The sequence below is a fragment of the Mobula birostris genome, chromosome 15, assembly GCF_030028105.1.
Source record: "Mobula birostris isolate sMobBir1 chromosome 15, sMobBir1.hap1, whole genome shotgun sequence".
Classification (NCBI taxonomy): Eukaryota; Metazoa; Chordata; class Chondrichthyes; order Myliobatiformes; family Myliobatidae; genus Mobula; species Mobula birostris.
The window spans coordinates 80,515,878-80,541,494 of record NC_092384.1 but is presented as its reverse complement, the minus strand read 5'-3'; the positions used below and the strand labels follow the sequence as shown (position 1 = coordinate 80,541,494).

The 25,617-nt window shown below is 43.7% G+C and overlaps 1 protein-coding gene across 3 annotated transcripts in view; it reads left to right on the top strand.

Moving 5' to 3' along the window:
• garre1 (granule associated Rac and RHOG effector 1) overlaps positions 1-25,617 on the top strand; it is a 268,189-nt gene that overhangs the window by 190,941 nt on the left and 51,631 nt on the right. For all 3 annotated transcript variants that reach the window (XM_072279994.1, XM_072279995.1, XM_072279996.1), the window contains one exon: positions 16,537-16,677. In XM_072279994.1, the coding sequence (XP_072136095.1) occupies positions 16,537-16,677 (141 nt within the window). The remainder of the gene's footprint in view (positions 1-16,536; positions 16,678-25,617) is intronic.

Here is a 25,617-nt window from a genome sequence, read left to right as displayed (position 1 = left end):
CCATTTTCGTGTAAAGTGATCATAGAGTTGTTAAGCTGTATTGTTTTGGGTTCTGCCAGTTAGTTCAAGAACCAAATGGTTGAAGGGAAATAGCTGATCTTGAACCTGGTGGTGTGGGACTTCAAGCTTCTGTACCTCCTGCCCGATGGGAGCTGCGCATAGATGGAATGCCCTAGCTGGTGGGGGTTTGACGATGGATGTTGTCTGTTTGAGGCAGTGGTTCCTGTAGGTACTACCGATGACCGATGGTGGGGAGGGATTTGGCCTGTGATGTGTTTGGCAGAGTCCACTACCCAGTGCAGCTTCTCTCCAGTCAGGTAGCATGCTGGATCTGTGTCACTGAAGCATGGTTTGTGTAAAGTGGTGATAGTGTTACCAAACTGTAGTGATTAGGGTTAAGCTGGTCAGTTCAAGTCTGAATGGTTGACGTACGTAGCTATTCCTGAACCAGATGGTATGGGACTTTCGTACTTCTACCCCGGTAGTAGCAGCGAGAAGATGGTTAGGATCTCCATCCTGCTGCTTGGCCAAGCTGCACAAGCTATTATATTGTTGTTGTCAAAGTTGCCAGATATCAGAATTTATTTTCTTATCTCTTTAATGCAAGCGTTTGGGCTTTCTTTGACTAACTCTTCCTGTTCACAATAGCTAACTTTGATTTGTTTTGTTTGACAAACTTAGTCTTTTTTCACAGAGAAGGCTATAAATACTTTAATATGATGTGTTATCAATGTTTTTAAATCTTGTAAAGATAATTCCAGAGAATTTTTCTGTGCTATTTTTAAACATAGAAGCATAGAAAACCTACAGCACAATACAGGCCCTTCAGCCCACAATACTGTGCAGAACATGTACTTTAGAAATTACCTAGGGTTACCCATAACCCTCTATTTTTCTAAGCTCCATGTACCTATCCAGGTGCCTCTTAAAAGACCCTATTGTATCCGCCTTCACCACCGTCGCCAGCAGCCCATTCCATGCACTCACCATTCTCTGTGTGAAAAAAAACTTAGCCCTGACATCTGCTCTGTACCTAATTCCAAGTACCTTAAAACTATGCCCTCTCATGCTCGCCATTTCAGCCCTGGGAAAAAGCCTCTGACTATCCACATGATCAATGCCTGTCATCATCTTAAGTCATCCTGCGCAGCAGCTTTGGACCCCAAGATCCCTCTGATCCTCCACACTGCCAAGAGTCTTATCATTAATACTATATTCTGCCATCATATTTGACCTACCAAAATTAAAATTAAGGAATGATTTGTTTTTATTGTATTAAATGCCTTTCTGGGAAAAGCTGGTTGGGAAAAGGAGAGCATCCGGTATGGATATCCTGTTGAGTGGCTGGTTGTTGAATGATGTGTTGAACTCGGCCAGTGTTTGTTATTTTAAGTTTAATCTTTCTTTTCCCACTTATTCTAAAGATAATTTTACGCAATTTGCTTTTCTCACACCATTCTCTCTCTGCTAAAAGTGTTTTGAGTTCTTGTAAACCTTTATTGGTTCATTATGCCTGTTTTTTGCCTATTCTGAAGTTGCACCTTGGAAGGAAAATATCTATTGGACAATAAATTATCCCTTGACCAGGAGAGGTTTCCTCAGGTGCTCTAGTTTCCTCCAGCATCTCCAAAAGATGTGTGAATTGGTAGGTTAATTGGTGGTAGTTGTCTGTCATGTCCGACAATGACAGAAAACCTGTGGGGGAGAGTTTTTAAAGTGGGAAAGCCACTGCACTGACACCGTTCCCCTCTTTTGATTTCGGAAGACTGGGTCTAGTGATATGAGTAGTTGTCACAACTGGAGTCTTCCTTGGCTGCAGTGGATGACCATGATTACTTCAGTGCCTCGTCACACCCTTCATTTCTCATGGCGCTTTGTCAAACCGCCTTCCTGGCTGTTGGATATCACCGTAGATCTCATCAGCCTGAGCTGACCTTACATGCTAAGACAGACATGTCCCTGACTCACCAGGGTGTGAGCCCACCAGCTACTCTCACTTGATTTAGCCTGCCTGTTCCCACCATAACTTGCCCCTAATGTGTGGCTGAGGATAGAATCCTGGGGGAGTTGATGGGAATGTGAAGAGATCATTTCGCAGGAAATAATTAACATGGAATAAAGATTAAAGATAATTGTATTTGTCACATATAAATCGAAACATACAGTGAAATGTATGTTTCCTTCATTTCCTTCATCATTTGTAATTTGCTGGGGGCAGCCTGCAAGTGTTGCCATGCTTCTGGCAGCAACTTAATAACTTAACATGTAGCATCGCACACAGAGTGATACAGGAACTCAACGGGTCAGGCATCATCGATGGAAATGAGCAAGCACTCAACGTTTCAAGCTGAGATCCTTCTTCAGGGCTAGAAGAGAAAGATGCCAGAATAAAAGGTGTGGGGGAGGGGAAGGAGGACTAGATAGAAAGAGGTAGGTGAAGCCAAGTGGGTGGGGAAGGCAAAGGACTGGAGAAGAAAGAATCTGATAAGAGAGGAGAGTGGACCATAGGAGAAAGGGAAGGAGGAGAGGCACCGGGGGAGGTGATAGGCAGGTGAGAGGAGGTGAAACGCCTGAGGGGGGAATTAAAGAGGAGGGATGGGGGTGGGGGAAAGAACAATTTTACCAGAAGGATCAATCAATATTCATGCCATCAGGTTGGAGCTACCCAGACAGAATATAAGATGTTGCTTCTCCACCCTGAAGGTGACCTCATCTTGGCATGAGAAGACCCTGGTCCAAATGTCAGAATGGGAAATGCAATCAGAATTAAAATATTTGCTGTAAATTAACCCAAACATCTTTGGAATGTGAGCGGAAACCCACACAATCAGGGGAAGAATGTACAAACTCCTTACAGGCAGCAACGGGTAATTTTCCAGTTGCTGGCGCTGTAAAATGTGAAGCTACTGTGCCACCTGTTAATTGTATAAATTGGCATCAAGATTGGCAAGATACCATGAGCCAGATGCCCTGTCTAGTTCTTTACTGTTCTCTGTTCTACCCCCATGCCGAACAGCAAGATCTCTTGTACTAATCTCATTTACCTGCACTTGGTCTGCAGCCGGTGATACCTCAACACTCAACTGTGTTGCATTTAAGCACGAGAAAGAGAAAGGAATAGTGAGGTTGTGTGATGTTGGGTTGGAGGATGCTCACGTAGTATGTTGGACTAGAGTGTGAAATTGTTATTTTTCTCATTGTTTGACTTTTTCCATGCTTGCTTGTATGTTTATATAATCACCTGTGTACATGTATTTGTTCAGCAAATTTTTCTGTAGTTGTAATGTAGGTAATTCAGTATTTTTCTAGAACTTTCCCTGCTACAGGTTTCACACCACCAAATCTGGCTATCTCATAAGTAATTTCTTATTATGTTATCTGTCAAGTCTGAGTGGATTTTAAAGTAAGACGACCATGGTTTCTTTGTTCTTTGTCGTTTTTCTTTGTTCATTATTCGCAGATCAGATTTAGTTGTTTTTTTTAACTGTTCTTCAGGTTTATGAGGATGGTTTTGGGAACACAGCAGAAAGATTGGGGTCAAGGGATCAAGTTAGAATTTAAGGACAGGAATGTGAGAGATTGAGAGGCCAGGCTGGGGTCTAAGTCTCCGCTTCACATATGAAGGCCTGCGATGCAGGCATGAAACATGCGTGGTCAGATGTTGGGCAACTGAGGGCCCCCAGGTTAGGTGGTTGTTGGTGGTTTCCAGAAGCAGACATCCATGCGGGCAGTAGGAATGAGTTTCAATGGCACCCTGAGTTTGCAAATCAGTGAGTCCGGAGCTTGAGGCCTAGTATTTGGGGTCCCGTCATCAGCAGGTCCAGAGCTTGAGGCCTAGTGTTTGGGGTCCTGTCATTGGTGACTTTGGAAATGGAGGCCTATTGTTCAGAGTCCTGTCATCGGCGAGTCCAGAGATCGGGGCCTAATGTTTGGTGATCGGCACGTTCTGAGATTGATGCCGAGGATCAGGGGTCAAATTGGAAGTCCAGAAGACATGGCCCATTAGCCTGAGCCAAGCCTGTGAATCTCTGAGAGCCTACAGGGCACGTCTAATCCCCGTGTGTGCAAGTCTGAATCTGGGTCCAAGTTCACTGGAGTCTGGAGGTGGAAGAAGGCTGCCTGCTCTGGAGTATGTGGTGGGAGGGAGGAATGCGGCTTGTTTTGCTGTTGTTGTTTTGTTGCTTGTTGTGTTCTATGTTGTTCTGCTGATCATCGAGGGAATGCTGTGCTGGCACCAGAATGTGTGTTGATTGTTAGCACCCTTGGTGGGGGGGGCGTGTTGGTTGATAATGCAAATGATACATTTCACTTTATGTTAAATCTTGAATTTAACTTAAATCTTGAATCTCATTCTCATAACAGTCACTAAAGGACCATAACCAGTCACGTTTTGTGTCTCATTCTTGACATCTGAAAAACCTTTAGATTGCAAAATCAAAGTTCAAAGTACATTTATTATCAAAGTATGTATACTTCATAGAAGCAATACACACAAAAACCTGGAGGAACTCAACAGGCCAGGTAGCAACAGTCAACATTTCAGGCCAAGACCCTTTGGCAGGACCCTCCATCCTGAAGTGTCTTAGCCCGAAACAAAAACGGTACTCTTTTCCATAGATGTTACCTGGCCTGCTGAGTTCCTCCAGCATTTTGTGTGTGTTGTTTGGTTTCCAGCATCTGCAGGTTATCTCATGTTTGTGATACTTCATACAATCTCAAAATTTGTCGTCTTGTAGGCAAAGAAACCCAACAGAACCCATTTAAGAAAAAGACCATCAAACACCCAATATGTGAAATACGATCAAATCATGCGAACAATAAAAAGTAAACAAATAACACTCAGAACTAAAGTTCATGAAAGTGAGTCCACGCCACAAAGCCAGTTCATCGGTGCAGCTGGTCCAGGAGCCCATTCAGTGCAGAGATGAGTTAACTTCGCGCAACACCGACCCGGCCCTGACTCCTCGGCCTTTGCAATCTGGCCCTGCACTTGAATCAGCTGAAGGTTGACTCATCCCTTACTGTTGAGTATGGACTCTGCCATTTCACTAGATGCAGTGCGTGTCAGGCCTGCTTGTGTACTGTATAATTTTATGTAGAATGTCATGTAAGTTTCTTTTGAGTGCCCATCCCATTGGTTCAGAAACACAGCCTTCTTTCTCTGGCAAGGAGTCTAGACCAGCCCCAATGACTCAGAATAAGAGCTGATAGGGCTGACGTCTAACATTTCTTCATGGAGGCGGTTGAGAATTTTTGCAATTCTCTACCCTGGAGGCTGTGGAAGCTCGGTCATTGTGCTTTCAGTATAGAGCTGGTTACATTCCTGGGTAGAACTGTTAGTTCATTAAGCACCAACACCCTTACTGGGGCATAAGCTGCCAACAGCAGCTCACAGAGTCCTTTATCATGAGCCAATCTTTTAAGTTGTCCCCGGGTGTAGCCCATCTTTGAAAATCCTTCCTCTCCCAGAGGTGAGGTCTCTGGAGCTTTCGTTGAAATTTCTGTAGCTCTGGGTTTTTAAGGATGGGGTTGTTAGCCCCATGTCTAACCCTCCTCCTTTTGCTGCTGGGTTTGGGACCGTCCATGGTGGAGTTGTATTTAATTTTTGGGTACATTTAATGCAGTGGTTGATAGGTTCTTGATTAGTCAGGGCATCAAAGGTTCCAAGGAGAAGATAGCAGCATAAGGTTGAGAGGGATAATCAGTCCATCACGTCCATGCAGACTAAGGATTGTGTTCAGTTCTGGTCCCCTCATGATAGAAAGGTATGGAAGCTTTAGAGACGGTGCAGAGGACATTTACCAGGACGCTGCCTGGGTTGGAGAGCATGTCTTGTGAGGATAGGTTGAGCAAGCTAGGGCTTTTCTCTTTGGAGCAAAGGAAGATGAGAGGTGGCTTGTTGGAGGTGTACAAGATGAGAGATGTAGATAGAGTGGATAGCCAGAGACTTTTTCCCGGGGCAGAAATGGCTAATGCGAGAGAGCATAATTTTAAGGTGATGAGAAGAAAGTATAGGAAGGGATGTCAGAGGCAGTTTTTCCACATAGAGAGTGGAATGCGCTGCAGTGGGTGGTAGTAGAGGCAGATACATTAAGAACATTTAAGAGACTCGTAGATAGGCAAATGGATGATAGAAAAATGGAGGGGTATGTGAGAGGGAAGAGATAGATTGATCTTGGAGTAGATTCAAAGGACATGACAACATTTTGGACCGAAGAACCTGTACTGTGCTGCATAGTCTCGATAGTCATAGAACAATCTGTAGCTGGTTATGTCTTGGTTTGTTCGAAGGCTTTAAGTATAGTTAGTTAAATATTTAATCTTTGGGGATGGCATCTTTAAAGTGTTTATACAGCACTTTTGGCGTCCTTTGTGTTTAATTTGTTGTTTTGTGGAATACATAATGTTTTCAGACTGTGGAATCACATGAGGAAAGCCAGCTGCAGTGTACCTGCTACAGCCTAACCATCTCAAAGCTCAAGCACACATGGCTTGTTAGGTACTAGGGGAATCGGGGCAGGTGGGCTTACACAGCAAACAGAATCTCATCAGCTGGTGGCACAGAATGGCTACCTCTCCATGTGTGTTCCCCCCCCCCACCCCCGTGACCCTGTGGGTTTCCTCCACGTGCTGCAGTTTCCTCCCACAGTCCATAGACATATGGGTTAGTAGCTTAACTCGTCGCTTGGGTCTAACTGGGCGCCAAAGGTTCATTTGACTGGAAGGGCCTGGTATCCTGCTATATTTCTAAATAAAGAAATATTTATATGGAATATACTGAAGATGGAGCTCTTTAATACAGGCTCAAGTGGGGTCAAGCACAGAGAAAATGTTTCCCATGGTTGAGAAGCATTTTTTGCACTGAGTCAGGGGAGTTTAGAATATGGAACATAGAACAGTACAGCACAGGAACAGGCCCTTCTGCCTACACTGTTGTGCCGAACCAAATAAATAAGCAATCAAATGTCTAAATAAACTAATCCCTTCTGCCTACACAATGTCCATATCCTACCATTTTCCTCACATTCATGTGTCTATCTCAATGTCTAAAGTCCAATCTATCTGCCTCTACCAGCTCCCCAGACAACACATTCCAGGCACCCAGCACTCTGTAAAATAAGAAACTTGCTCCTCACATCTCCTTTGAAATTACACCCTCTCACCTTAAATGCATGCATATCTTGTATTAGATATTTAAACCTGGGAAGAACGATAGTTTGTCCACTCTATCTATGTCTTTCATAATCTTATAGCCCTCTATCAGATCTACCCTCTGCCACTCCAGAGCAAACAACCCAAGTTTATCCAACCTCTTGTTTTAGTAATATGCCCTCTAATCCAGGCAGTATCCTAACAAACCTCTTCTGCACCCTCTCCAAAACCCTGACATCATTCCTATAATGGGGCGACCAGGACTGTAGGCAATACTCCAAATGTGGCCTAACTAGTTTCATAAAACTGCAACGTAACTTCCTGACTTTTGAATTCAATGTCTGGACTAATAAAGGCAAGCACAGCATATGCCTTCTTAACCTCACTTCCATCAAGCTATGAACTTGAACCCTAAGATCCCTCTGCTCAGCAACATGCACTGTAGGTCTCTTTGCATTTGACCTACCAAAGTGCAACACTTCACATTTGATCAGGTTAAACGCCATCTGCCATTTCTCTGCCCATATCTGCAACTGGTCTTTGATGGTCTTCTACACTACCCACAACGCTGCTAATCTTTGCGTGATCTGAAAGCGTACTAACTCACCCACCTGTGTTTTCATCCAGGTCATTCATATGCATCACAAACAGCAGAGATTCCAGTGCAGAACTTGCATTTGAAGGGGATCAAATGTAAAGGAACAGAACACAGCTTATGGCAAGACACTTAACAATGTTGATGAGCAGAAAGATTTTGGGGTGCAAGTCCATTGCACCATGTTGATAGGGTGGTAAAGGAAGTTGTGGCATGCTTGTCTTTAGTGGTCGAGGAATTGAGTTCAAGGGTTGGGAAATTACATCAGAGCTTTATAAAACGCTAGTTAGGCGCAACTGACGTATTGCATTTAATTCTGGTTGCCTCATTATAGGAAGCATGCGGAGAATTTAGAGAGAATGTAGATGAGGCTATAAGAAGAGGTTAGACAAACTTGTTTTCTTTGCAGCAGATAGAGGCATAGGCAGCCTTTATCTTTTCTCCAGGGTTGAAATAGCTCCTAACAGAGGGCAGGCATTTAAGGTGAAAGGAAAAGGAGATGTGTGGTGGGTGTCTGGAATGGACTGCCTGTGGTGGTGCTGGAGAAAAGTACAATAGAGTTATTCAACAAGATAGATAATGTGCAGGAATGGGATGGATATGGACTTTGTGTAGGCAGAATGGATTTGTTTAATTGGCACCCAATTATTAATTTAAAAGAGTGATAAAGGTTAGCTTTATTTATCACTTGTACATTGAAACATATTGAGAAATATGTCATTTGTGTCAAAGACCGGTGCATTTTATGGATGTGCAGAGGGCAGCCGCAAGTGTGGCTAAGCACTAAAGTCCTGTGCTGATCACCTGGTTGGAGTGTTCACTGATATCTTTAACCTCTTTCTTTGGCTGTCTGAGGTAACTTCCTGCTTCAAACAGGCTTCAATTATACCGGTCCCTAAGAATAATGTGATACCCTACCTCAATGACTATCATCCAGTAGGACTTGCATCTACTGTGATGAAGTGTTCTGAGGTTGGTCATGAAGCAACCACTCCTCCTTGAGAAACCTGGATCTGTACCGTCACAGCTGATGCCATTTCATTGGCCCTTCACTCAGCTCCAGAACATCTGGACAATGAAGATACATACATCAGGATGCTCTTCATTGACTACAGCATCGCAATTGACAATGTCATCCCCTTAAAATTCATTAAACTCTAACACTTAAGCCTCGATACCTCCTTGTACCGCTGAATCCTCAATTTCCTCATTGGCTGACCCCAGTCACTTTGGATTGGCAACATCTCCTCCACATTCACAGGTGCACCACTAGGCTGTGTGATTAGCCCTGTGCTCTACTCACTTTATACTTATGATTTTGGGAAAAAAAATTGTAAGAAATGAATACAGCTATGATGCTGTTGTTGGCCGAAACAAAGGTGGTGACAATTCAGCAGAAGATTGAAAGCGTGACTGAGTGGTGCCACAACAACTTCAATGTCAGCAAAACCAAAGAGCTGATTATCGACAGGATAGAGAAACCAGAGGTCTGTGATCCAGTCCTCATCAGGGGATCAGAGGTTGGGACGTTCAGTAGCTTTAAATTCCTTGACGTTAACATATCAGAGGAACTGTCCTGTGACCAACACATAAATGTCATGACAAAGGTGGCACAACTGCACGTCTGCTTTATTATACATTGTGTAGATTCAGCATGTCACTCAAACTATTACAAACTTCTATAGGTATACGTTGAAGAGTATCCTAACTGGTTGCTTCATAGCCTGATGGAAACGTCAATGCCCAAGAATGGAAATGGCTACAGAAAGTGGTGGATACAGCCCAGTCCATCACAGGCTAAGCCCTCCCCACCAGTGAGCACATTTAAATGGAGCATTGCCACAAAAAAGTAGCATCCATCATCAAGGACGCCCAGCATTAAGGCCATGCCGCCTTCTCACTACTATCATCAAGCACGATGCATAGAAACCTTAGATCCCACACCACCATAGAAACATAGAAAACCCACAGCACATTGCAGGCCCTTCGGCCGACAAAGCTGTGCCAAACATGTCCCTAACTTAGAAATTACCCATAGCCCTCTTTTTCTGAGCTCCATGTACTTATCCAGGAGTCTCTTAAGAGATCCTATCATATCTGCCTCCACCACCATCGCCAGCAGCCCATTCCACGCACTCACCACTCTCTGCGTAAAACAAAATTACCCCTGACATCTCCTCTGTACCTGCTTCCAAGCACCTTAAAACTGTGCCCTCTCGTGCTAGCCATTTCAGCCCTGGGAAAAAGCCTCTGACTAACCACACGATCAATGCCTCTCATCATCTTATACACCTCTATCAAGTCACCTCTCATCCTCCACTGCTCCAAGGAGAAAAGGCTGAGTTCACTCAATCTATTCTCATAAGGCAAGTTCCCCAATCCAGGCAACATCCTTGTAAATCTCCTCTGCACCCTTTCTATGGCTTCCACATCCTTCCTGTAGTGAAGTGACCAGACCTGAGCACAGTACTCCAAGTGGGGTCTGACCGGGGTCCTATGTAGCTGTAACATTACCTCTCGGCTCCTGAATTCAATTCCATGATTGATGAAGGCCAATGCAGCATATGCCTTCTTAACCACAGAGTCAACCTCCAGGTTCAGGAATAGTTATAACCCTGATTTAAGCTCCTGATCTGGCGTGGATAACTTCACTCACCACAACTCTGAACTGATTCTATGACCTACCAACACAATTTCAAGGACTCTTTACAATTCATGTTCTCAGTCTCATTTTATTTGCACATTTGTTGTATGTTGGTCTGTGTTTATGTATAACTTTTCATAAATTAAATTGTGTTTCTTTTCTCCTGTAAATGCCTGCAAGAAAATAAATCTCAAGGTGTATGGTAATATATGTGTACTTTGCTAATAAATTTACTTTGAACATTTATGCTTGAAACTTTACAAATTCATACTCAAGTTGCAAAAGTTGCGTTTTGAAATTTGTCATTTCCTGCAAATTTTCTCCTTCCAAAATATGCAGCACACTCACTTTCTCAAAATAAAGATTTTCATGCAACTAGCTCTGAAATTGTTACACAGAATCAATTTAAGATTTGTTCAGCTTGTAATCAAGCCACGTTGTAGGACCCGGAGAACTCCTGGCTTAACATGGGACATGGTGACTACTGCTAGGTTAAACTGTTAACGTAGAACATAGAACACTATAGAACAGTACAGGCCCTTCAGACCATGATGTAGTGCTGACTCTTTAACTTACTCTAAGATCTTCTAACCCTTCCCTCCCACATAATACTCCATTTTTCTTTCATCCACGTGCCTACCTAAGAGTCTCTTAAATGTCCGTAGTGTATCTGCCTGTACCACCACCCCTAGCAGCGCATTCCACACATCCACCACTCTATTAAATAAAACCTATTTCTGACATTTCCCCTATACTGCGATCACCTTAAAATTTTGCTGTCTTATATTAGCTATTTCTACCCTTGGAGAAGGTGCTGGCTGTACACTCTTACCATTTTGTAACCTTTCGTCCTTCTCCGCTCCAAAGAGAAAAGCCCTAGCTCACTCAACCCTTCCTCATAAGGCATGCTCTTTAATCTAGGCAGCATTCTAGTGAATCTCCTCTCCACCCCCTCTGAAGCTTCCACATCCTCCTTATAATGAGGTGACCAGACTGAACACAATACCACACAAGTGTGGTCTAACCAGTGTTTCATAGAACTGCAGCATTGAGTCTATAAACTGGGAAGACATTGCACTCAATAGATACATCTGGAGGAAAACTTGTTCAAGAGGGAGGGATGCTACATGAGAACGACTTCTGCTGTACCATGGAAAACAAGCAGCAGCTGTGAAAGGAGAGATCAACCCAACCACTAACCATGGCCACCACTTACTCCTGCCCACGCTGCACCAGAATATATAGATCAGATCCTGGATCAGTCTCTGCAGCCACCCAAGGGACACCAATAGATAAGCCCTGAATAGAACATTGTACTCGACTCGAATGATTGCACTGCTACTACTATAGAGCTGCGTCATTACCTCACAGCTCCTGCGCTCAATAAAGGCCGGCACACCAATACCTTCTTAAGCCCCCTATCAACTTGTGCAACGACTATGGCTATTGAAGTGTTCATAAGCACTTCAAGTGAGGTATATTTTACTAAATCTGCAGAGGCTCAAAATCTAAAATAAATGAAAAAAACGAACACTACAAATGTTAACAGGTCTGCAGCTATGGAGAGAGAAAAAGTTTCAAATCAGGTCTTCACCGGAACTGGCTTGGAGATGCTCTGTGGGCAATAGAAGTGGCAGGATACTTGGTAGTGTGGAGGAGCAGAGGAATCTCGGGGTACATGTCCACAGATCCCTGAAAGTTGCCTCACAGGTGGATAGGGTAGTGAAGAAAGCTTATGGGGTGTTAGCTTTCATAAGTCGAGGGATAGAGTTTAAGAGTCGCGATGTAATGATGCAGCTCTATAAAACTCTGGTTAGGCCACATTTGGAGTACTGTGTCCAGATCTGGTCACCTCACTATAGGAAGGATGTGGAAGCATTGGAAAGGGTACAGAGGAGATTTACCAGGATGCAACCTGGTTTAGAAAGTATGGATTATGATCAGAGATTAAGGGAGCTAGGGCTTTACTCTTTGGAGAGAAGGAGGATAAGAGGAGACATGATAGAGGTGTACAAGATAATAAGAGGAATAGATAGAGTGGATAGCCAGCGCCTCTTCTCCAGGGCACCACTGCTCAATACAAGAGGACATGGCTTTAAGGTAAGGGGTGGGAAGTTCAAGGGGGATACTAGAGGAAGGTTTTTTACTCGGAGAGTGGTTGGTGCGTGGAATGCACTGCCAGAGTCAGTGGTGGAGGCAGATACACTAGTGAAGTTTAAGAGACTACTAGACAGGTATATGGAGGAATCTAAGGTGGGGGCTTATATGGGAGGCAAGGTTTGAGGGTCGGCACAACATTGTGGGCTGAAGGGCCTGTACTGTGCTGTACTATTCTATGTTCTATGTTCTAACTGCAAACAGTCAGGATAAATGGGTCATTTTAGGATTAGCATCCCAGTTCTAATGAAGGACCTTCAACCCAGAAGCTGAAATCATTTTCCTCTCCACAGATAATGTCTGACCTGCTGAGTGTTTCCAACATTTTCTCTTTCTGTTTTATTTTTTGACAACCGTCAGCAAGTAGCTGAAAGTCTTAGTAATGGTGGGGGTGGGTGGGGAGTGGAGAGCTGCACTGAAGTATGGCACAGTGGGATGTTGAGTTCACCTTGGGCAATCGAAAGTAGCTGGAGTTGATGCTGCTACGTCCTGGTGTCTTTGTCAGAAGTCAAGAATGAGGTATAAACCTTGTTGCTTACAGCCATTTTATTAAGTGTTACAAGAATAAAGGATGAGCAAAGAAAGACTGAGGAAAAAGCAGCTGTGGTCGTCATACTCAAACCAGAATTAACAAAATTATAGTGATAACAATTAGCCTATAAAAAAGACAGATTCAAGTGGTGTGTCACCTGCTCCAGAAAAATTTAAGAAGCTTTAGAAAAATACGAAAGCAACTACTGTAATTGCTGTAAAATTCACTGAACAATTACACTTGTATAGATGATTTGATGAAACAATACCGTCAAACATTGGAAAGTTAAACTATGAGGAAATAAATGAGCAAAACGCCAATTCTACATGCTGATCAACAATGTAAAGAATCCTGATACTGAAGTCCAGAACGGGGGCGGGGGGGGGGGAATAAAAACAGGTCAGGTCTTGTTCTCAGGCAGTTCTGATTTTATCGAAAGGGGCACGCCTCAAAATCACTAACTTATCCCAAATACCCGATATTAAACCTTTACCAAATGCGTTGGTACAAAGAAACAAGTCCAGAACATTTCTCTCAGGCATCTCAGGAAAGTTTGATATCAAAGGGTTAATGAAATGTTGAATTTGAAGATATCTAAAGAAATGAGTATTAGGTAGATTAAACTTTACAGATAGTTGTTGAAAAGTTGCAAAACGATTATCTATGAAAAGATCTTCAAAGCGCCTAATACCCTTTCTATGCTGGTCGTAAAATGTTGAATCCCGCATAGAAGGTAGGAAAAGATGATTGTGTAAAATAGGGCTAGAGAGAGAAAAGCCATGAAGACTATTAAATTTTCTGAACTGAGCCCATATTCTTAAAGTATGTCTGATAAAAGGATTAACAATGTCTAGGTAAATGACAAGGAAGTGTGGAACCGAGAAGTGCAGAAATTGAAAGATCCTTAGTAGAGTTCAAATCCATTGCCACCCATTTTGGGCAGTCAGACTTATTATGGAAGAAAGACCAAAAAAATTAGACAACGAATATTGGCTTCCCAATAATATAAATGAAAATTAGGCAAGGCCATACCACCTTTTTTAGATTTTTGAAGATGAGCTTTATTAAGTCTCCTTATCTGATGCAGTTTGAGATTTAATTCTTAAGTCAGTCAACTCAACCTCTCTATGTGCTCGCCACTGCCTTTTGCAGTTTAAGGTTGTATTCAGGGCTCATATGTCTAAAACTAAATTATCATGGTTTTATCCTGACATTAGTCCTGTTTGTGATAAGTGTAAAGGGGCTGAGGCTTCCCTTATTCATATGTATTGGACCTGTCCTAGTCTTGAGAAATTCTGGAGAGAAGTTTTTTTAACCCTATCTCATATTCTTAATTGTCATTTAGAACCTAACCCTCTGGTTGCTCTTTTTGGCACCTTAGGTGAAGTTAATATGCACTTGAGTACGACTGAATGCGGAACATTATCTTTCGCCTCTCTCTTGGCTAGACGGTTGGTTCTTCTTAGGTGGAAAGATGCTGCCCCACCCACTCATGCTCAATGGCTTAGTGATATTATGGCCTGTTTAGACCTTGGAAAGATAAATTATTCACTTCTTAATTCGGTTATAAAGTTTCATAAGGTGTGGGGACCTTTTCTTGAATATTTCTATAGCTCTTCTTTAGGGTAAGTTTATCCTTTTAGTATGCTACAATCCCTTACTTTCAGCGTTTTTTTCTTGACAGTTATACGGTTTTTTGTTATGAACTATATACTTTTGGTAGTCGGCATTATATTATTTTTTCCCTATATATATATATTTACAGTTCTCTGGGGTTGAATGTTCTGATTGATTTTTTTTCATATGTAAAATGGTTGGCCTGGGTTTTTCTTTTGTTTTCAGTGGGAGGTTGGGGTGGATATTAATTTTATATATTTCTCTTTTGGGTGTTTTTTTTCTTACTGTTATGAATTATATATTAGATTTGTTTGTTTTGCACTGTACAAATCTCCATTTTGTTGTTGGGTTCCTCTTTGTAGTTATACTGTAGAAATGCATTAAAAAATTAATTTAAAAAAAACAGGTCAGACAGCATCTCTAGAGAGAAAAACAAGTAATGTCTCAGGCACAGAACCCATCATCAGATCCGGAAAAGAGCAAAGCAATTTAGTGCAGATAGCAGAGAATGTAGAGCAGGAGTTCCCAACCTTTTTATGCCATGGATCCCTCCCATTATCTGAAGGGTCCATGGACCACATATTGGCAATCCCTGATGTAGAGGGAGGGTGATGGGTGGAATAAAGGGTGAGACCGGATCACCTAGGTAAAATTGAAAGTAAATTTATTATCAAAGTACATATATGTCACCATATACTACACTGAGATTTGTTTGCTTGTGGGCGTTCACAGTGAATAGAAATAAACACAGTAAAATCAATGAAAAATCTCACACAACAGAGATATACAAACAGGTAATGTGTAAATTACAACAAGCTGCAAATGCAAAAAGAAAAAAATAAGCAATAAAGTTTGTGAGAATGCAGACACGAGGAAATCTGCAGATGCTGGACATTCAATCAACACACACAAAATGCTGGTGGAATGCAGCAGGCCAGGCAGCATCTATAGGAAGAAGTACAGTCGACGTTTCGGGCCGAGACCCTTCATCAGGACTAGGTACAGTCGATGTTTCGGGCCGAGACCCTTCTCGGCCTGAAACATTGACTGTACCTCTTCCTATAGGCGCTGCCTGGCCTGCTGCGTTCCACCAACATTTTGTGTGTGAAGTTTGTGAGAATGATCACAGGAATGAAAGGTTAATATATGAGGAGCATATGATGACTCTGTGCTTATACTTGCTGGAGTTTAGAAGAATGAAAGAGGTCTCATTAAAACCCGCCAAATATTGAAAGGCCTAGATATAGTGACATGGAGTGGACGTTTGCTATAGTGAGGGAATCAAGGACCAGAGGGCAAAACCTCAGAATAGAGGACCGTCCATTTAGAACAGAAATGAGGAATTTCTTTAGTCAGAGTTGCTAAATCAATCTGTGGAATTCATTGCCATAGACAGCTGTGGAGACCAAGTCATTGGGTATATTTAAAGTAGTTGTTGATAGGTTCTTGGTTAGCAGGGGTTTCAAAGGTTATGGGGAGAAGACAGAGAATGGGGTTGAGAAGGATAATAAATCAGCCATCATGGAATGGCAGAGCAGACACGGGTCAAGTGGCTCAATTCTGCTCCGATGTCTCAGGGTCTGTATTTGGATGCAATTCTTCACAAAAGGCAGTGGAAATCAGGAGGCCATGCCCCCACATTGCTGTCATTTGTAACTTTCAACACCTATAGAGTGTTTGTTGGTTTGAGGTTTGCAGAAACAGGGTCGGTAAATGGAGGCAAGATCCAGGTCATTCTCAACCTCTCTGACTATGGAATAAGCCTTTTCCTATTCTCGTGTTGCACTGTGTGCCAACAGAGAGAACCTGTAGAACTGATGTTTGTTTTTACTCTCAAAGGCCACCTCGCGCTTACGTGAGAGGGGAAGTGATGGCAGCCTGGCCGGTCTTGAAGTTCAGCAATTGTTCTGCTCCCAGACCACGGCGATTCCTGAGCACCAGTTGAAGGATCTGAATGTGAAAATCGACAGTGCTCTGCAGGTGAGTGTAGTGGTGCAGGAAGTTGCAGTGCTATGTAAAGGGGAATAATGTCAATGTTCCTCTGCCAACACTAGCAGGCATATGGTCGTCCTTTTCCTTCTTCTCATTAGCTATGTTCCCACCCCAGCATTTCAGAGTTAATAATCAAAATCAGGTGTAATATCACTGACATATGTTGTGAAATTGCATATTTTATGGCAGCAGTACAGTGCAATACATACAGTTGAAGTCAGAAATTTGCTTACACCTTAGCCAAATACATTTAAACTCAGTTTTTCATAATTCCTGACATTTAATCCTAGAAAACATTCCCTGTCTTAGGTCAGTTAGGGTCATTATTTTAAGAATGTGAAATGTCAGAATAATAGTAGAGAGAGTGATTTATTTCAGCTTTTATTTATTTCATCACATTCCCAGTGGGTTAGAAGTTTACATACACTTTGTTAGTATTTGGTAGCGTTGCCTTTAAATTGTTTAACTTGGGTCAAATGTTTTGGGTAGCCTTCCACAAGTTTCTCACAGTAAGTTGCTGGAATTTCGTTCCATTCCTCCAGACAGAACTGGTGTAACTGAGTCAGGTTTGTAGGCCTCCTTGCTCGCACATGCTTTTTCAGTTCTGCCCACAAATTTTCTGTCAGATTGAGGTCGGGGCTTTGTGATGGCCACTCCAATACCTTGACTTTGTTGTCCTTAAGCAATTTTGCCACAACTTTGGAGGTGTGCTTGGGGTCATTGTCCATTTGGAAGACCCATTTGCGACTGAGCTTTAACTTCCTGATGTCTTCAAGTCAAGCCAAGTTGCTTTTATTGTCATTTCAACCATAACTGCTGGTACAATACACAGTAAAAACGAAACAAGGATCCTCCAGGACCATGGTGCTACATGAACCAACACAAAACTACACTAGACTACGTGAAACAACAAAAAACTACGTTAGACTTCAGGCTACATAAAGTGCACAAAACAGTGCAAGACAGTACAATAATTAATAAACAAAACAATAGGCACAGTAAAGGACAAATTACAATATAATAAATGATGTAAATGTAAACAATGTTTTAGCAGGAATTGAGAAAGAAAGAAGCAAAAATTGCAAAGGGAGTGGTGTTCAGTTGAGAGTGTGTGTGTGTGTGTAGGTTGGTGTCAGACTAGACTCTGGGAATTGAGGAGTCTAATGGCTTGGGGGAAGAAACTGTTATACATTCAGGCCGTGAGAGCCCGAATGCTTCGGTACCTTTTGCCAGATGGCAGGAAGGAGAAGAGTTTATTTGAGAGGTGCGTGGGGTCCTTCACAATGCTGTTTGCTTTACGGATGCAGTGTGTGGTGTAAATGTCTAATGGCGGGAAGAGAGACCCCGATGATCTTCTCAGCTGACCTCACTATCTGCTGCAGGGTCTTGCGATCCGAGACGGTGCAATTCCTGAACCAGACAGTAATGCAGCCGCTCAGGATACTCTTGATACAACCTCTGTAGAATGTGGTGAGGATGGGGGGTGGGAGATGGACTTTTTTCAGCCTTCGCAGAAGGTGGAGACACTGCTGGGCTTTCTTTGCTATGGAGCTAGTGTTGAGGGACCAGGTGAGATTCTCTGCTAGGTGAACACCAAGAAATTTGGTGCTCTTAACGATCTCTACGGAGGAGTCGTCGATGTTCAGCGGTGAGTGGTTGCCCTGTGCTCTCCTGAAGTCAACAACCATCTCTTTTGTTTTGTTCACATTCAGAGACAGGTTGTTGGCTCTGCACCAGTCTGTTAGCCACTGCACCTCTTCTCTGTATGCTGACTCGTTGTTCTCGCTGATGAGGCCCACCATGGTCGTGTCATCGGCGAACTTGATGATGTAATTCAAGCTGTGTATTGCTGCACAGTCGTGGGTCAGCAGAGTGAACAGCAGTGGACTGAGCACACATCCCTGGGAGGCCCCCGTGCTCAGTGTGATGGTGTTAGAGATGTTGCTCCCGATCCGGACTGACTGAGATCTCCCAGTCAGGAAGTCTAGAATCCAGTTGCAGAGGGAGGTGTTCAGACCCAGTAGGCTCAGCTTTCCAGTCAGTTTCTGAGGAATGATTGTGTTGAATGCTGAACTGATATCTATGTACAGCATTCGGACATGCATGTCTTTTTTGTCCAGGTGGGTTAAGGCCAGGTGGAGGGTGATGGCAATGGCATCGTCCGTTGAGCAGTTGGGATGATACGGGAACTGCAGGGGGTCCAGTGAGGGGGGCAGCAGGGTCTTGATGTGTCTCATGACTAGCTTCTTGAAAAACTTCATGATGATGGATGTGAGTGCAACGGCAACGGGATGGTAGTTGTTGAGGCATGACACTGAAGACTTCTTTGGCACGGGGACGATGGTGGTGGCCTTGAAGCATGTGGGAACGACGGCGCTGCTCAGGGAGATGTTGAAGATGTCAGTGAGAACATCTGCCAGCTTGTCTGCACATCCTCTAAGCACTCTGCCAGGAATATTGTCTGGCCCAGCAGCCTTCTGTGGGTGGACCCTGCATGGAGTTTTCCGCACATTGGCCATGGTAAGGCACAGCACCTGGTCATTGGGAGGAGGAGTGGCCTTCCGCACCGCCACGTCATTATCCGCCTTGAAACGAGTGTAGAAGTTGTTCAACGCATCTGGGAGGGAGGCATCACCAGCACAGGCAGATGATGTTGTCCTGTAGTTGGTGATGTCCTGAATGCCCTTCCACATGCGCCGCGTGTCGCCGTTGTCCTGGAAATGGCTGTGGATTAACAGGGCGTGTACATGCTTTGGCCCAGGACAGTTTAGCCCTCGCTGTTGTTAGGGCTGCCTTGTCACATGCTCTGAAGGCGGAGTCTCGGGTCCTCAGCAGCGCACGCACATCCATGGCTTCTGGTTGGAGATGTTGAGATGCTGCTTCAATATATCCACATCATTTTCCTTCCTCATGATGCCATCTATTTTGTGAAGTGCACCAGTCCCTCCTGCAGCAAAGCACCCCCACAACATGATGCTGCCACCCCCATGCTTCACGGTTGGAATAGTGTTCTTTGGCTTGCAAGCCTCACCCTTTTTCCTCCAAACATAACGGTGGTCATTATGGCCAAACTTTTCAATTTTTGTTTCATCAGACCAGAGGACATTTCTCTAAAAAGTAAGATCTTTATCCCCATGTGCACTGGCAAACTGTAGTCTGGCTTTTTTATGGCGGTTTTGGAGTAGTGGCTTCTTCCTTGCTGAGCAGCCTTTCAGGTTATGTCGATCTAGATTGGGGGACCGCTTCGTCGAGCACCTCCGCTCTGTCCGCCACAACAGACAGGATCTCCCGGTTGCCACCCACTTCAGCTCTGCTTCACATTCCCATTCGGATATGTCCATACATTGCCTCCTCTACAGCCATGATGAGGCTAAACTCAGGTTAGACAATAGACAATAGGTGCAGGAGTAGGCCATTCAGCCCTTCGAGCCAGCACCGCCATTCATTGTGATAATGGCTGATCATCCACAATCAGTATCCAGTTCCTGCCTTATCCCCATAACCTTTGGAGTTGGAGGAGCAACACCTCATATACCGTCTGGGTAATCTCCAGCCTCTTGGTATGAACATTGAATTCTCCAACTTCCGGTAATTCCCTCCCCCTCCCTTCCCCCATCCCTGTTTCACTCTGCCCTCCCCCAGCTGCCTATCACCTCCCTCATGGTTCGGCCTCCTTCTACTACCCATTGTGCTTTCCCCTATTCCTTCGTCACCTTTCCTGCCTGTCACCTCCCTGCTTCCCCTCCCCCACCCCTTTATCTTTCCCCTTACTGGTTTTTCACCTGGAACCTACCAGCCTTCTCCTTCCCACCCTCCCACCACCTTCTTTACAGGGCCTCGGCCCCTTCCCTCTTCAGTCCTGACAAAGGGTTCCAGCCCGAAACGTTTACTGATCGTTTCCATGGATGCTGCCCGACCTGCTGAGTTCTTCTAGCATGTTGTGAATGTTGATAAAGGACTCGTTTTACTGTGGATATAGATACTTGTCTACCTATTTCCTCCAGCATCTTCTCAGGTCCTTTGCTGTTGTTCTGGGATTGATTTGCACTTTTTGCGCCAAAGTACGTTCATCTCTAGGAGACAGCATGCGTCTCCTTCCTGAGCAGTATGACGGCTGTGTGGTCCCATGGTGTTTATACTTGCATACTATTGTTTGTACAGGTGAACATGGTACCTTTAGGCATTTGGAAATTGCTCCCAAGGATGAACCAGACTTTTGGAGGTCCACAATTTTTTTTTTGAGGTCTTGGCTGATTTCTTTTGATTTCGTTTGTAAACTTCTGACCCACTGGAATTGTGATATAGTCAATTAAACTTGAAATGTTGTTGTTGTTGTTGTTCGTCCTTCGTAGTCGAAGATGACCATGGCTTCAAAGTCAAATGGGAGATTGGAGGTGACTGATGAGGCCAATCCGGGCCCTGACGGCTCGCCCACATGTGGGACACAAGTGGGTGGATGCTGTCGTGGCAGTGGATGCTGCTCGGGCCTTGCGCACAGCACGCTTTTGTTGCGCCTCGATGATGCGCCTGACTTCAGCTGCACAGGCTCCTGTGGTGAAAAGTGAAATAATCTGTCTGTAAACGATTGTTAGAAAAATTACTTGCGTCGTGCACAAAGTAGATGTCCTCAACGTCTTGCCAAAACTATAGTTTGCTAATATGAAATCTGTGGAGTGGTTAAACAATGAGTTTTAATGACTTCAAATGTACATAAAAATACTATAAGTTACAGTAAAAAATACAGTGGATTTCCTGCTAATTGGGACACAGTGGGACCAGCAAATTTCGGCCCAATTAAGCAACTTTGCTAATTAGCCAACGTTTCGTGGAGATGGTTAAGAAGGTATAAAAAAAGACATTAATTTTAACAGAATAAAAAATTACATATTTAAGTGAAATACAGAACAGTGTATTGGTTTGTAATAGTTCTCAATGGAGGAATTTATCCAGTGTATGCTGCTGTGTTCTTTTTATTGATTGTAAACAATCAATATCTGCGCAGACACCTAGTGCAGATAAAATGCTTTTGCTGATTGCATTCTCCAAATCTTCATTTTCTTTGTAACATTGTTGCTACCTTAATTCTTCATAGTTCCTAACTTGGTGAAATAGTGAAGTAATTTCATTTTCACTCCCAGCCATTTCTGTCATCTCCACGTCTGCATGTTTGAAATTGCAGCAAGCAAGACAGTTCTGAATTGTCTTATTGCTTATTTCTTGCCAACTATCTATGATAAAAAAAACACTGCTGGTTAAACACAATCTCGCAATTAATGCTATTTAAAAACTATCTGCTCTAAGCACCGTGTAGTGTCTAATGACCACACAAGTGCACATGGCTGACAGTCTTCCGACCCAAGAAAGCAGCATAGTATCCCTGGTTGTATTCTTGATTAGTTTTTGCTCTTTTAGAGTTGTCCCAAATATATATATATAAAAAAATAAATTAAATTAGTAGTTGAAAAAAAGAGCAAAAATATTGAGGTGGGTGTATGCTGTTACATACCTCATGGATATCTTATGACCATGATGTAATGTTTTTTTTGTTGGAGGCCACCTGCTGTAATTTTTCCGCCAATATGAGGTCACATGATGACCTGTTCTCAACAGGTATATAAGAGGGAGACCCCAGTGATGCAGTTTAGTTTTCCAGCTAGAATGTTAGCCAGAGACTCCGCTCCGTTGCGTATTTTTTTTATTACGCAGTTTCATTTTTAAAACGGAGTTTTATGTTCTATTGTAAGGTACAATAGTGCTGGACTGGCAGTTTACCCATTTCTGCCAGATTTGTTGATGTACCTTTTCAGTAGTATTAGAGAGTGAAGACTTTATCGAAGTACAGGACCTGAAAGATTAAGAAAAGTTGGTATTGTTCGTCAGTTTAATAAAGGATCGACCTTATTGAGTCTTCGTTGAAGAAGTAGTGACCTGCATCGAAGATAACTCCTACCAAAAGAGAAGGATAGTTCATGCAGGAGTTTGCTCGCCAGAAGAAAGGTCAGTTGTTTTTAAGCCATTTATTTCCTTCATCATGAATCCTTTGGACAGAACCAGCAGGAAAGTCGCATCTATGAAGAAATCCTTCTCCAGAGAAGTCTCTGCTAATTGACTGTATAAATCTCTTGGACTTTCGAATTTACCATTTTAAGAACTGTGTTTGACTTTACCGCTTTAAGAACTGTTTTCGCGTTTATCGCTTGAAGAATGAGTACTGAGTGGCGGTTTGTGGAATGGCTGCATAGCGGCTAATTTCTGGTTAAAGTTTTTGTTTGTTTTTTTTTAATTGTTTATCAGTGTTTAATAAATGTTTGGATATTTTTATATAACCTGACTCAATTGATATTCATTGTTGCCGGTTACGTAACATAAATTGTGGGGGCTCGTCCGGGATTTTGTTCCAAATTTTGAGCTTAAGTGCTTGTTTAATTTCCATTCTGATTTGGAAAAGGGACACACCTGATTTTTTTTTTTAGTTTGATTGGTATTCGGCAGCAATGAATATTGACGACTTTATGGCTTCGCCTGACCCGGAGGAATTAGCAAATATGAGAAAACCTGAGGTATCAGAGATTGCTAAAAGGTTGAACCTTAAAGGAATTATGAAGGGTACAACAGAGGCCTTAATTCAAAAAAACGCAACGGAGCGGAGTCCCTGGCTAGTGTTCCAGCTGGAAAACTAAACTGCGTCACTGGGGCCTCCCTTTTATATACCTGTTGAGAACAGGTCATCATGTGACCTCACATTGGTGGGAAAATTACATCAGGTGACCTCCAACATAAAAACCATTACATCATGGTCATAAGATATCCATGAGGTATGTAACAATGCAAATTCATTGTCTGTTCAGAAATCTGAAAACAAACATAGTATGTTGCTCTCAGGATGAGGGTTTTCATTCTAGAACGAAGGAGATGTCCTTTTTCAAAGAAAGGAGCTTCCCTTCCTCTACCATCAATGCTGCCCTCAACCGCATCTCTTCCATTTCACGCATATCTGCTCTTACCTCATCCTCCCGCCAAGCTACCAGGGATAGGGTTCCTCTTGTGTTCTCCTACCACCTCACCAGCCTCCGTGTCCAGCACATAATTCTCTGAAACTTCTGCCATCTTCAAATAGATCCCACCACCAAACACATCTTTCCCTCCCTCCACACCCCCCCCCCACTTTCTGCTTTCTGCAGGGATCACTCCCTACGCAACTCCCTTGTCCATTCGTCCTCCCCAGTAATCTCCCTCCTGGCATTTATCCTTGCATGTGGAACAAGTGCTACACCTGCCCCTGCACCTCCTCCCTCACTAACATTCATTCAGGGCCCCAAACAGTCCTTCCAGGTGAGGCGACACTTCATCTGTGAGTCTGTTCGGGTTAATTACTGTGTTCAGTGCTCCTGGTGTGGCCTCTTGTATATCGGTGTGACCCAACATAGATTGGGAGACCGCGTCGCTGAGCATCTATGCACCCTCTACCAGAACAAGCAGGATCTCCCAGTGGCCACCCAGTTCCTATTTCCATTCCAATATGTTCATCCATAGCCTTCTCCACTGCCAGGATAAGGGCACACTTAGGTTGAAGGAGCAACAGTATTCCGTTTGGGTAGCGTCCAACCTGATGGCATGTACATTGATTTCTCAAACTTCCAGTAATGCCTCTCCCACCCCCTTCACTGTTTCCCATCCCCTTATCCCATTCTCATGTAATTTCATTGGCCGCCCATAGCCTCCCTCTGGTGCTCCTCTTCCCCCCTCCTTTTCTTTCTTCCATGGCCTTCTGTCTCTTTCACCAATCAACTTCCTGGCTCTTTGCTTCATCCTTCCCCCTCCAAGTTTCACCTATTGCCTGGCGTTTCTCTCTCCCCTCCCCACCTTTCAAATCTACTCAACTTTTTTCTCCAGTCTGCCAAAGGGTTTCAGTCCGAAACGTCGACTACTTTTTTCCACAGATGCTCCACCCTCACCCCTCCCCCTCCCCTCCCCTAATATCCCTCCTCTCCCCCTCCTCTCCTATCCCCCCCACCTTACCCCTCCCCTCCCCCTCTCCCCTGCCCCTCCCTCTCTCCGACCCTTCCCTCTCCCCTTGCCCCTTCCCTTCCCTCCATTCTTTCCACCCTCTCTCCCTTCTCCACCCTCCCTCCACTCTCTCCTGTTCCCCTCTCTCCCTCTCCCTATCCTGCCTCCCTCTCCCTCTTCGCTCTCCCTCACCCCTCCCCGTCCCCCCTCCTGTTCCCCCTCCCCATGTCCCCCACTCCTCTCCCTTTTACCCACCTCCACCCCTTCCCTCCTCTCCCCTCTCCCTCCACTCCCCCTCTGTCACACACGTTTCCAACCACATTGCATCAGATGGTTTAATCTCTGCACTGAATTCTTTGACGCCAGCATTACAGAGAGTAGTTTTATTTGTGCAGTGATGTAGAGAATAGGATTTAGAATTGATTTATTATTGTCAGACTGAGATACAGTGAAAAGCTTGCCCTGCATTCAGTCCATACAGATCACAGGGGTGGTACAGAGGTCAGCCTAACGACTTACAGCACCAGAGATTGCGATTCAGTTTTTACTGTTGTCTGTAAAGAGTTTGTACATTCTCTGTGTGACTGCATGGGGTTTTCTCTGGGTGCTCTGGATTTCTCCAAAGACCAAATGGTCGGTAAATTGTCGGCATGCTGTAATGGTGCCGGAAGCCTGGCGACATATACAGGCTGTCCCAGCACATCCTCAAACTGTGTTGACTTTGATGCAAATGACATATTTCACTGTATGTTTCACTTGACAGATAAAGCTAATCTAGTTTAGTATTACGCATTGCACTGAGGTAGACCAAAGTAAAACAGTGAAAGAGAGCAGAATAAAGACCATAAGATTTAGGAGCGGAATTAGGCTGCTTAGCCCATCGAGTCTGCTCCACCATTTCATCATGGCTGATCCAGTTTC